A 12,693-nucleotide genomic window follows, 5' to 3' on the forward strand; every position below is an offset into this window, starting at 1 on the left:
TTAGAAACAAAAGGTTATATACTCTGTCTGTTTCACCTCATGATATGACAAGACACCTAATCATGTAGATTGTGCTGTGAAAGTTCAAGCGATTGTTGTTACGTTACCCTAGTTACCACGCCTCGCACAGGGTGCTGTAGTGGGCGTGGTCTATTATGTCAACATATACAGTTAGAAAACGTATAACAGTGATAGCACAGATTGTACAAAAGGAATCTTGGAATACCCATTGATTAGATGCTGATATTTTCATCCTCTGGTTCATTGTTGAACAGTGCTAGTGATTACTAAGAACTATGCTTAATTGTTGTTAGCAAAATGATTGATAACAATTATTTGCTTGTTTCTAATCTCAAGTTGTTATGGAATATTCAATTGTACTTTACAACTCTACATTCCATTTACAGAACCAATGCCCAGCTGTTTTTCTTCTAAAGCAATGTCTCTGGTAGATTTCAGACAACACACACACACACACAAAATAAAGAATACCTTTGAGATGTTTCTGAACACTAATTTGGGTAGCTGCTTTGACTGTGACATATTATGTTAGTCCTCAATAGCCCAGGAACAATAAGCATAGACCAAGTAACAAATTGTCTAGTGCAATGAAGTGTCTGTAGAACGATGAACTCACTCAGGATGTTTCTTTTTTCTTTAAGGCATTACGTTTGTAACATTAATTTCCTTTTATTTACTTATTTGACAAAGACAGCCCTATGAGTTAGGCTCATGAAACGGACACATATTACAGCAGTAAGTTGGGCAGTGGCTGACAAAGCCAGCTGCTATGGACCAGTTATGGTTATGGGTCATAATGGGAAGGATCTGACATGTACCTGCTCAGAGAACGATGGGAAGTATGCACTAATTTGACTTTCACTCAAAGGTTAATTGGCAGACTCAGTTTTAATAATGATAATGTGTGCATGTCCCCTCTGGGTATGATAGGAGACAGGATGATGCTGAACAGAGCTGTAGCCATGATGTGTCCATCGGTAGAATGATATGATCTGATGTTACCACAGCTTGAAACCGCGTTGGAACTGGACTTTTCCCCAAGTCATAACAAGGTGATTTTTATGATCACCTGATCTTTCTCCACGTCTTGTACTATTATGTATGAGATGTCTTTGAAAACTCTTGAATGTCTTGAATGACTGTAATGGATGTCCTTCTCTGAAGGAGAAACCAAACTTTTGTCAATTCATGATTTCATAGGTTCTAACCATTCAGCCATCGTTTTCCCTTTTACAGTCACAGAAGGTAATTTGTTCCCCTGCCCTCAGAGGCAAAAACAGTAAGCTATCTCAAATTGCATGACTAACAAAGATGGTATCAAAAGATAGAAAAAAAAGAGTTACATGTTCTCCACAAGCTACTACAGAATTTTAGTTCTGGCCCCTTAGCTGCCTGTGCCTACAGTGTTGTAAAGGTTAATCACACGGATTGTTTACCATCACTAGCATATTTAGAATTGTTCCAGTGTCAAGTCTTAGGTCTAATACTATTTAATCTGTGACTTGTCAACACCTTACTGGAGATGGTTATCTGGTTTGTAGATTTGGTCCATCTGTGTGGCTGAGACTCTGGTTCTCAAATTCATTTGTATACTGTAGTTCACTCTGCAGCAGGGGTAGGCTACTACATTAATATTTTCAGGACAGTTTCAAGGGTGAATGTCTATTTTGTTTGTTTTGCACCCCCCCCCCTCCCCCTTGCTAGACAGCATATGAATAACTGACAAATCTGATATTGTTTTTGGCTTGACAATGTCTCATTCTCTCCTATTCCTCTCAAAGGGCTGTCTGTATAACAGATTTATCTGTACATTTCCACCAGTTCTTTGAACAATAAAATCGGTATTTAATCAATCTCTCTTTGAATGTTTGATATATATATAACAAAAGGCAAGATGAATGTGGACTAGAGGCAATTCCTAAATGTATCTGTTTCACAGTTCGTACAGTAGCCTATATTCTATCCAGTGAGTAGTCTACTGTACATTGCATTCATGCATAAAAAGAGGTATTCTCCATGATGTTAAAGAACATTATTTGGTTGGCCTAATGTACGGAATGCTAGCAGTATGGCCGAGTCATGTCCGCATGACCATTGTACAAGGAGACGCCAGTTCCTTCTCTACCCTCCTAACTCCGCCCCGGTCCGTGGTGCTTCGGTTCAGCTGGGACTGATAACTCCGCCCCGGTCCGCGGTTCCTCGGTTTGGCTGGGACTGATCTCTCCGTCCCAGTCCGCGGTGCTTCGGTTCAGCTGGGACTGACGTGGAAAGGCTGAACGCACGTTTCTCAAGCAAAGCTTTTATTTAACCAGTGGTTAAATCATCTGGTTCACAGGTCAAATGGAAGTGTCGTTTAACGTTAGAAGGTAGGCTCAAAGTACTTTAGCCATGGATGGGGGAATAGCGATCATTTTGATATCCAGTGCGATGTTTTTAGGATGTTTTTTATTAGGATTGATTCCACTTTTGATCAAACTTTCTGAGGTAAGGCGTCCTGCACTTCCAGGCTATAAGTTATGAGGTCTCTTATATTTTCTCTAAACACTTTTCTGCTCCTCGTAGTTGAAAACATTGTCCAACATTCGCTTTTTTGGGGTAATAGACACAGTCTACAGTAGGCTATCCCGAGTGGCAGTGCCGGGGTCATGTGCATTCCATTCAGGGTGGAACCATTGTGTAGGCCTATATATTGTCATCATTCCAACCCTACATTTTTATTTAAAAAGTGAAAGTAGTAGCCTATGCTTGTGAATAGGTTAAAACATTAAAGATTCAAGATCTGTTTGTTAGCCATGTACATGTAGGCTACAGTAGGCTATATGGTTCACACATACTATAGTCTACACATACTATAGCCTATTGGCATTTGACTAGGGTTAAGAGGCATACACTGTGCAGACGACATAGGACAGGGTGCAAAACTTGACGAGTAAAACATGCCCCTACGGGTTATATGCTATTGCTATGAACAGTAGTCTACTCTTGATAGAGCTGCTTGGGGTCATACTACATGATGTAAATTCATTGGCACATTAGCAATGTGACGCTTGCTATATATCCCTCTCTCACCCAGCAAAGACTGCATTTAGTCACAGTGTTGGGGGCCGGACTGCTCTGCGGGACCGCGTTGGCCATCATCATCCCAGAAGGGGTGGAACTGCTGGAGGAGTCGTGGAGAGGTGAAAGAGCCCCTGGTTCCTGATGTGTGGTACACAACAAAATGGGGTGTTTATTTGTCTTTGCTAATACTCACTATTTAAGCCATACATACAGTAGGTTTTCTGTCTTCACAGATGTGGATGCTCTTGTGCTTGGGTTGTCTTGCCAACCGATCATTATTTCAGCGAGGTGTATGGTCAAAAATATATGTGTGTCTTGAATGGAGGTGCCACAAAGGCACTGAGTGCTCCTTACGCATTCAGCGCCATCCACTTCCCCCCGGCCTCTGTGTGATTTATGTTTGTTTACAATCACCACGCCATCAAAGGACGCCCCATCGGGAGAGCTATAGCTATGGGGTTGAGTAATGGTGATGCCCTGTAATAAAACATTATCTTTAAGCATTTCAGGATACACCTCCTTGTCAGTGTGGTTCGTATTGTATGAGATCAGCCCATCTTCCATTTTCTCTCCCCAGCCACGTCCTGCTCCGTCGCAGGGCTGGCCAATCAGAACGGCAGCGACGGCAGGGGCGAGGCGCCGCCCTCAGCGAAGGGGCCGCCAGCGCGCTTCTTCATCGGCCTGTCTTTAGTGGTTGGCTTCACCCTCATGTTTGTGGTGGACCAGATTGGCAGCTACTGCTCTATACACGGTCCGTTTCTTGTTATAGCACAAGATCTACATCCTTTTAGTTTACAGTTTAGAGTTTTCCCCTCCCTTACAGTAAGTGTTTTGTTTTCATTTTATATTCACTATATTTGTTCTCATTCTAGACCCACGGACTGGTATGTCCAACAGCACCAGTATTACAGCCACCCTGGGGCTGGTTATTCATGCTGCAGGTACGATATTGTATCCTTACAGTGACACGCACTAAGCACACTTTTGAACTGGCAGTGGGTAAGGATAATCCATCATAGTTGTTTGAAGTTGTAGTCAAACATGGAAAATGAATTCCTTCTACGGCCTTTAAGCAGTTGTGAACTTCCTCATGTGACTCATTTCATCATGTGTCTCATCATGCGACTGCTTACTCTCTCACCCCGTTCACGAGGACTTATAGAATTTTATTTATTTATTCATCGATAAGCGACAATACACATTAATTAACCACAGGATAAATGTGCCTGTGTTAACCAAATGGCTAATTTTCAACTGTTGTCCTTGTGCCCAGATGTCATGAGCCATTTGCTAAGAAAATAAACATTACATACAGCACAATAATAACAACGATATAGCAATAGACTACCATTAACTATCTACAGTGTAGCCATTATCTAAAAGACAAGTGAAACATGTAAGATGTACAAGCAAGTCAATACAACAATAGATTACATCCATGCAGGCTGGCAGTCTTGCAGGACATATACTGTACATGGCAAATGCAGAACAGTGGATTACATGTAGGCAGGCAGACATGCTGGAAGCAGTCCTGGGAGAGTAACATTACTGTGTATAAGCAAGCAAAGCCTGTTCTTTGTGTTGTATAATTAATCTAGCAGTAATTGATTATTCAGAGAAGGGTCTACAATAGCAAACAAAAAAGAAAGCAAAGTGTTTTTAATAATTACATAATTTTACATACAGTAGAGCATTGAGAAGTTGAGTTAAATTCATGCTCACACAACCGATGGGCAATATGAATGCATTCTTGAAAACGGAGAGCTCACCATAACCTCATGAGAGAAAAACATTTACATGTACTACTGTATATGTATCTGATCATTTTATCTGTCTCTGTCTGTAGCTGACGGTGTAGCTCTAGGTGCTGCCGTGGCCTCCGCTGAAGTCACTGTTCAAGTCATTGTGTTTTTTGCTGTGATTCTGCACAAGGTGAGATTCTCATAGATTAGCTAGCTCTCGTACAGCATCGCTTCACTTTTATTGTATTGTATAGCGCTGTTGTATTGCACTTAAAAAAAAAAAAAAGTTTTATTACCATCTTGTAAAAATTATTATTTACAAGACTATTATTATTCTGTTGCTGCACGGCTGAGAAGTCAGAACCCAAGCATTTTACTGAAAATAAATCTTGAATCTTGAAAAGCACCAATTATTCAACCCCAAAATAGACTGTAACAACTGGTATTTTTGATTGGAGGGTTCATTGATTATCCCCTCAAAGCCCTCAAGCACTGTCCCACCCCTTCCCACCCTCTCTCTCTCTCCCACTCTCTCTCTCAGGCACCAGCAGCATTTGGCTTGGTCTCCTTTCTAATGCACGCAGGCTTGGAGAAGAAACAGATCAGGAAGCATCTTCTAGCGTTCTCAGCTGCAGCACCAGTACTCGCCATCAGCACTTACTTTCTATTGAATGCGGTGAGGAAGTAAATCTTTTTTTCGAATTATTAGGGTGCATGTGGCGCAACAACAGTAATGTCTTTTTAACTGTGTGGTATGCTGTGTGTATGTCTTCTCTACAGACCGGAGGCTCGTCTCAGCATCACCTCAGTGCTACAGGCGTGGGGATGCTCTTCTCTGCTGGGACCTTCCTCTATGTGGCCACAGTACACGTCCTCCCAGAAGTCAGCAGCAGGGGGCAACAGCACAGCCCTCACCCCCACCAACCAGCTGGACCAGGGGCCTACCAGCAGGGAGGCCTGGGGGTGCTGGAGAGCCTCACACTCATCCTTGGAGCCGGGCTCCCTGTGTTGCTGGCCCTAGGGCTTCATGATGACTGACACGTCACTGTGAAGAGACACACTAAGCTGACCACACACACAAGTATAGAAACTGACATGTCCCTGTGAGGAGACACACTACTAAGCTGACCACACACACACACACAAGTATATAAACTAACAAAGAATGTCATAGTGTCTTTGGGGGTATCAGATGCAGCATCAGCAGGACGAAGTGTGAGAATGAGAAGCCTGAGGCATATTTATGTGAATTTCCACCAGCCTGTTGTTGATTGGTTGGACAGTGGGATTATGGTTTTAGTTGAACCATTGGACTTGGAAGAGAGAGAATGTTTCCTCAAGTTTTTATAGTTCATGGAATCTGATTCCTTAGTGTTGCTTTCAGTGAAAGAATGGCCCATTGCTGATTCAACAAAAAAGGCTTATCAAAAGTTCAATACCACTTCTTTAGTCAACCAGAATAGAATATCCATCCAAGCAAGGTGGTTTCATATTACAAAGGGTAACAAAATGTCCTTTGTAGTGTTGTGGCTGCAGTAGGTATTCAAGAGATTTAGGGCATGTTTCTTGACCCTGAGCTAGTATTATGGTAACGTAAAAACACAATCGCTTTTTAAGCTATTTATGGGCAATCAATGGTTTACTTTAGGCTGCAGTTGATTGAGCACAATTATGCATTGCCTTATTTTTTCCTATTGTGGTTATATATTTCATGTCAGATATAACACTCAAATGTTCAGCTCTGACAAAGTACATCTCATTGGTAGATGAGGACTGAAGCTAAATAACAGCATTTGACAGGTTGAATGTTCAAATAATATTTTTTTAATAGTATACTGTAAGAAAAATTAAAAGCTCATTTGTTTTCTAATTTGATTTGTTTGGATGTCTCAATCTCTATGCCAGGTGGTATTGCTATAACTTAACATCCCCTATGTCTGCAGGGTCAAAGGTCATGTCAACACAGAAAGTGCATTATACCCACAGTTGCCAACCCTCGAGATTTTCGCGGGAGACTCCCGATTTTCAGTGCCCTCTCCCGGTTTTCTCCCGGAGTCATATTTCTCCCGCATTCCTCCCGATTTCTGACAATCACATTTACTCACGAGTCACGACCTGTTTCATTCTAACCTAATACATCCATGATTCTAACATAACGCTCCAAACTTTACTGTTTCCACTCGGACTTCAATACAGCTACACCGTTGTTTGGTTTCCATGGTAGCTGTGTAGTCCGCGTTACAGGAGGATCTAGCGTCTACCGTCTCGTATGTATTAGTATAGGCCTGACAGAAGAGGGAATGTGCTCTTCAAAGAAAAATACTCATGTAAATTCCAGCCTCAGTGGAAAGTAGAATTTACATTTCTCACAGAGTTTTAGAGGAAAGGGATAGCCTATATTTGATACTGATATGACTAATATAATACTGATATATACTAATACAGATATTGCCCATTCAATTTCACTTCAATCCCTCATGAAATAAAATTATTAAACAATATAAATCCTGTTGCTGTGTGCTTAGAAAAAAAAAAAAAAATTCATACAGGAAAATGTCTCAACCCCTTGGAATTTGGTTTTGAAATGCTCCCCATTTCTGAGGTCTCAAGGTTGGCAAGTATGATTATACCTGATTTAAGAAATTATTATTCTACTAAATGTGATAATCACAAAGGTGTAAAGGAAATCAGTCATCTGCATTCAATGGATGCTTTATTGGTATGCAAAAATACTTTTCATAATTTAATGTTACAAAATGTCACTATAAAAACATTGTCTAAACTTTTAAAAAGGTAATATATTACATGATCTCTATTTTAACACTAATAGATTCAGCAGAGCAACCCGTTAATTCAAATATAAATATTTCTGAATCTCGTCTAATTCTTACTTCTCATAATAATACTTTTCAAACAGTACTTGAGGATGAAAAACTAGCTAGATTTATTTGTAAATTAAACAATAATCAAACTCAACAGATTTACTTGAGAGCTATGATATGGCCTAAAATACAGACATTGAATGGAAAATACTTTGGACCCTATGTGTTACCCATTGCTTGGGGTCCTGGCATAAAGCTTGTGGACTGAGTGTGTGTGTGTGTGTGTACACTTATTGTTTCACAGTTTGAGGCGTCCCAGGGAGGCGGTGAGCTGGGCCTCCAGAGCCATCTGGTCAAAGGTGCGGACGTGCGTCTGCTCCCTCACCCTCTCCCTCATGCAGAAGGAGGCGCGGGCCACCTGGCGGGCCTCCTCCTGCGCCTCCTCCCTCTGCCTCCGCAGGCTCTCCCTCCTGTGCTCCTTCGCGGCCATGCAGCTCCGCCTCCTGGCCGCCTGCTCCTCCCCCTCCCTCCGCAGCCTGTCTCGGAGCCTCTGGTGGCAGAGGCGCCTCTCCTGGTTGTCCCGGCGCGCCCGCTGGGCCCGGCCCCGACGCTGGGTGTGGGCGCTCCGGGCCGCTTGCTCTGTGCGCTGCTGGCTCAGCTGGGCCAGAACCTGCTTGTAGGCCAGCTGCTGGTGGCTCTGTTGCCTGGCTCGGAGATGGGCGCCGCGGACCCGCTCCTCCTCCCGGGCCCCGCGCTCCTGCAGCTCCCTCAGCCCCGCCTCCGCTGCCCTCCCGCAGTTCTCCCGGGAGCGCTCCAGCCTCCGCTCCAGGGCGCTTCTTGCCAGCGCCTGCTCCGCCTCCACCTGCTGCGCCGCCTCTTGCTTCAGGAGGAGGTGCCGTAGCAGCTCTCTCTGGTTCTCCTGTTGGAGCCTCATCCTCTTGCTGATCTCCCAGCTTGTCCTGCTCCTCCTGGCCTTCTGCTCCTTCTCCTCCGCCAGCCGCCCCTCCTTCTCCCGCACCATCTTCTCCTCCAGCTCTCTGGATCTAAGCAGCAGCTCCTGGTGGCGTTTGCGCTCCTCTGCCTCTCGCCGCGCCGCCTCCACCCTCCTCCTGGCCTGCGCCTCAAGTTCTTTGGTCAGCCTCCTCCAGCGGCACTCCTGCTGCAGCGCCTCCTGCTCCCACTGACCGCTCAGCTGCGCCTCCTGGCGCTCCCTCAGCCTCCGGCGAACTGCCTGCTCCTCCTGCCAGCGCCGTGTGCCGCGCTCCAGCTCTGTTCTCCTCCTCCTCGCCGCCCGGGCCCGGGAGACCTCCTCCTGCTTGCGGGTCTGGGCCCTCTCCTGCTCCTCCTGCCGGCTCAGGCTCAACTGGTCCTGCTCCCCCTGGTGCTTCACCAGCATCAGAGCCGCCATCTTGCAGTCTTTGTCCGGCACAGACACGCGCATCTCCTTCTTGATGTCCCGGGTCAGCCGCGCCAGTAGCCTCTCCGTGGCCGGGGAGTGCCTGAGGTCACCCAGGCTGAGGCTACAGGCCGTGTTCTGTGTGTTGCCGCTCAACCGGTTCGGTTGTTTGATGTCAGCGGAGCGGGAAGGCCTGCCGCTGCTCACAGACTTCCCTCTAACGGCCGCATCCACACATGGCCTACCTTCCAGTTTCAGACCAGACTTGGCATCAGAGCTTCGACTCTCCAGCTCAAGAACAGGTTCCAAGGCCGGGAGTTTCTTTCTTGACCTTCGGTGTTCTGCCTGTTTGATAATCCTTTCCCTCTCCTCACGACACAACTGCAAAAGCTTCCTGCGCTTCTTTTCATAGGCTTCATAAAGGACTGTCACCACCTCAAACGGGATGTCTTGATGCTCTTCAATAAACTCATTTAGAGATTGTATCAGAAGTTGAACTGGTTTGACGCCGAGTCGTGCACATGATTCTAGTGATCGTGGGCTGGTTAAAACATATCTGCTCCCATCAGCTTCAGTTCTATCGAAATTATTCAGATCTAAGAGCAGCATTGGATACGGCGATCTAGTGTCTGCCATGCTGTCTTCAACAATAACAACACAGTGAGTATAGCAAGCTAGCTAACGTTATTCTAGCAAGTGGCTAACATATGCGAGCTCGCTTTCCTCACACATTTACCTTTAACGTTAGCTAGCTAACACACGTTCTGAACAGGCACCGCTACTAATGCAATGATCATATAAAACTAGCGCATAAAATGTTATCAGCAACATATCCAAAAACATAGTATCCAGACATTAGCTAGAGATAAACAGTCATTCGCGCCTTTGAAAGATTGCTAACGTTAGCCGGCTCGGAGGAAGCTAGGGACGCTTATTTTCGTGACCATGGCAATCCTAGCAGCACGCAGACAAAGAGGAACTACCTTTCTCAAGAAAATGTTACAGCGACCTCTAGGAAGACTAGAGGTTTGTGGACCACAGGCTACTCTAGCCTAGAAAGCCTACATCAGTACCTTTAATGTGGTAAATTATGCTCTTGTATTATTAGAGGTATGCTATAACCTGCTATTTCTGAAAGTATGAAATGCAATCAAATTAGATCTCAAAATATGCACACTTCATTTCAAGTTTATTTCCATATGATTTTGCTTAAAACTGATCATAGCATGACTTTTTGAAGCACTATTGGGGACATTATTATCAGGAAATATAGTGATTCAATAGAGAGCAAAATATTCTTCAGAAATATAACATCTCTACAGTAGGGCTTTCAGCCAAAACATCCCAAGTTAGGACAATACTAGGCTGGAGTTATCCTAGTATTAGCGTTTGATGGCCAGGGTCAGCCCGTCTCCCACAGTGAGCATGCTCAGATCGATTCTCTCGTCCTTGTGCAGTTTCTTATTGAGGGTATCCAGGGCCCTGGTGGTCAGGTCCTCTGGGCGAGGGTCCACCACCCTTCCACTCCAGAGCACCTGCAAGTCACAGTTTAGTGGAACAGGTTAGATTTACATTCAACACAAATATGAACTGTTGTTATACTCTTGTAATTTTATTCTCAGTCTCACATTTTGTATTAGTACAGAGATAAAACAAAATAGCCATCTGAAAGTTGATTAGTCTGGTATCAACCAGAAATCAATATGAATGATGTCTCATAAGATATACTCACATTATCAATGGCAATGATACCCCCCCTCCTTATAAGTTCAAGAGACTTCTCATAATATGTGTCATAGTTCTTTTTATCAGCATCGATGAACACAAAGTCATAGGTCCCAGTATCTCCAGCAGCTAGTAGCTCATCTGGTTGGACAGAAACAAACACAAACTTCATAAAGAATGATTGTCCCAAGTAAATTCTGAGATATTTAGAGACTCTTCTTACCCAGTGTTTTTATACAAGTTTGAACTCTGACATCAATCTTGTCTTCAACCCCAGCCTGAGGGTTTAGATGGTGTAAAAGCAGAAGGTTGGGTGAGGTTAAAGGTTAAGAGTAAGGTCAGGCTGGAGGTGAAGCAGGGCGAGGTTACGTGGACAATGGCTGAAGGACGTTGGAGATGGTTACACTGGTGAGTGGGAGATCTTGCCTCTTTAAAGAAGGGCTTGGCGATGTCCACATACTTGTCTTCTACTTCACAAGCCACCACACGCCCACTCTGAGGTACAGCCAATGCCATGCTCAGCGCATTGTAGCCTGTGTACATACCTGCAAAATTTAAAAGCATGAGAGGTACCTTTGCTTGTCTCTGGATGTTCAAGCCATGTTAAGGTGCAATTTTATCTTTAGCAATTACCGATTTCAATAGTTTTGCTGCCATTGATCAACTTGATCAGATTTGCCATCAGTTGAGCCTGTTCACGAGCAACCATCATAATGCTCCATTGGTCCTCAAGGGTTTTCTGGAACATAAAAGGTTGACAAACGATTAAAAGGCTTTTGCAATGACAACAAACAAATCTTTGGTACTATGCTTCCCTCTAGTGGTCAAGCTCGGCTCAAACCAAGCACCTTCACAGTGCTAACATTCAGCCTCCCAACATAATCTTTTATCAGTAGTAATGTGGTTTTACCAGTCCGAGCTTGTTGAGGACAGGATTCTCTCTCAATGAGTTGTTGACAACATACTGCAGCACAGGGTCATTTTTGCCTCGACTGTGACTCTTGCCTGAGAAGGCAGATCTGCTTACTCCTGGACCAGGAGCAAAAAACAAGTTACCAACATTATCCCCATCAGAGAGTAGGGTACTTCATAAACCATCAAAAGCCTTTAAAACTAAATTGACAAACCAATGTTCCTCATAAAGCACTTACCTGTAAGCACAAAAACAAGACCGATACAAAATAACATCTTGATATCTCCAGCCATTTTGAGGTGTGTATGATGGTGTGATTGTAAATTTGTGTGTGTTTATAGCCTTAAATGTACTGTGAATGTAGGGCATACTGTAACTGTGTGTCTCTTATTTATACAGAAAGGGCAGAAAAGTCCACAGGCCTTAGTCTATGTTTGTTTAGAGTGACCATTCAGAGCGAGGAGCGAAATGTTGACTATTCTCACACTGTTTAACTCAACAAATGACTGAAATTATGAATGAATATGACATGACAGAATTACTCACAATGTAAGAATATAGTAATGGCATTTATACCACATTTTTAGGCTAAGGTCATTTTGGTAGAATAGGGTTTGATCAAAGATCATTTGATTTCCCCATATTACTCAATGTTGCTGTCCAGTAAACATGTTTCACAAGAGCACTTTACTCAAAATCTCCTTCAGTACAAACCGTGCCCTATGATTTAGGTGCAAATTGGTGTGACTGATCATGTTTTAGTACGTGTTCATCATCTTGGGCATTGAACATAAAGATTTTATTAGGCCTACATTTTACTAATTGTTTACTGTGGCTAACAGATAGGGTTAGTACATGGTTCATGTACACAGTACATGGTTTAAAAGGTATTTCCCTACTAAACCCAATAGTTGTAAATACATGCTTTAAAAAAACAATAGCTGCGGTTATATTCCCACAGAGTAAAGGCTGGTGCCTGTGACTGGTTTATTCCAACCTGTGTGTTTGCTGTTA

The 12,693-nt window shown here is 43.7% G+C and overlaps 3 protein-coding genes across 4 annotated transcripts; 1 reads left to right on the forward strand and 2 right to left on the reverse strand.

Moving 5' to 3' along the window:
* The first annotated feature begins 2,374 nt into the window (after positions 1-2,374).
* Positions 2,375-6,597, forward strand: LOC311320796 (zinc transporter ZIP9). Its single transcript, XM_084452633.1, has 7 exons — positions 2,375-2,505; positions 3,095-3,200; positions 3,659-3,832; positions 3,954-4,022; positions 4,928-5,013; positions 5,365-5,499; positions 5,604-6,597. The coding sequence occupies exons 1-7, from the start codon at positions 2,410-2,412 to the stop codon at positions 5,859-5,861; spliced, it is 924 nt and encodes a 307-aa protein (XP_084308759.1). The 5' UTR covers positions 2,375-2,409; the 3' UTR covers positions 5,862-6,597.
* A 1,346-nt stretch (positions 6,598-7,943) lies between these two features.
* LOC311321375 (uncharacterized protein) lies at positions 7,944-9,677 on the reverse strand (the record flags this gene model as incomplete). Its single annotated transcript, XM_084453345.1, has 2 exons — positions 7,944-8,627; positions 8,664-9,677. 2 exons carry the CDS (start codon positions 9,675-9,677, stop codon positions 7,944-7,946), a joined length of 1,698 nt encoding a protein of 565 aa, XP_084309471.1.
* Positions 9,678-10,213: 536 nt separating this feature from the next.
* Positions 10,214-12,065, reverse strand: comtd1 (catechol-O-methyltransferase domain containing 1). Of its 2 annotated transcripts, none has more exons than XM_084451356.1 (7): positions 11,918-12,065; positions 11,677-11,795; positions 11,400-11,505; positions 11,193-11,311; positions 10,990-11,044; positions 10,774-10,907; positions 10,214-10,576 (listed from the first exon to the last, which is right to left on the reverse strand). In XM_084451356.1, the coding sequence occupies exons 1-7, from the start codon at positions 11,970-11,972 to the stop codon at positions 10,424-10,426; spliced, it is 741 nt and encodes a 246-aa protein (XP_084307482.1). In that variant the 5' UTR covers positions 11,973-12,065; the 3' UTR covers positions 10,214-10,423. The 2 variants fall into 2 exon arrangements, with proteins under 2 accessions (XP_084307482.1, XP_084307481.1); XM_084451355.1 differs by having other exon boundaries at positions 11,136-11,311.
* Positions 12,066-12,693: the final 628 nt, after the last annotated feature.

The sequence above is a fragment of the Borostomias antarcticus genome, assembly GCF_949987555.1.
Source record: "Borostomias antarcticus genome assembly, chromosome: 2".
Taxonomy (NCBI): Eukaryota; Metazoa; Chordata; class Actinopteri; order Stomiiformes; family Stomiidae; genus Borostomias; species Borostomias antarcticus.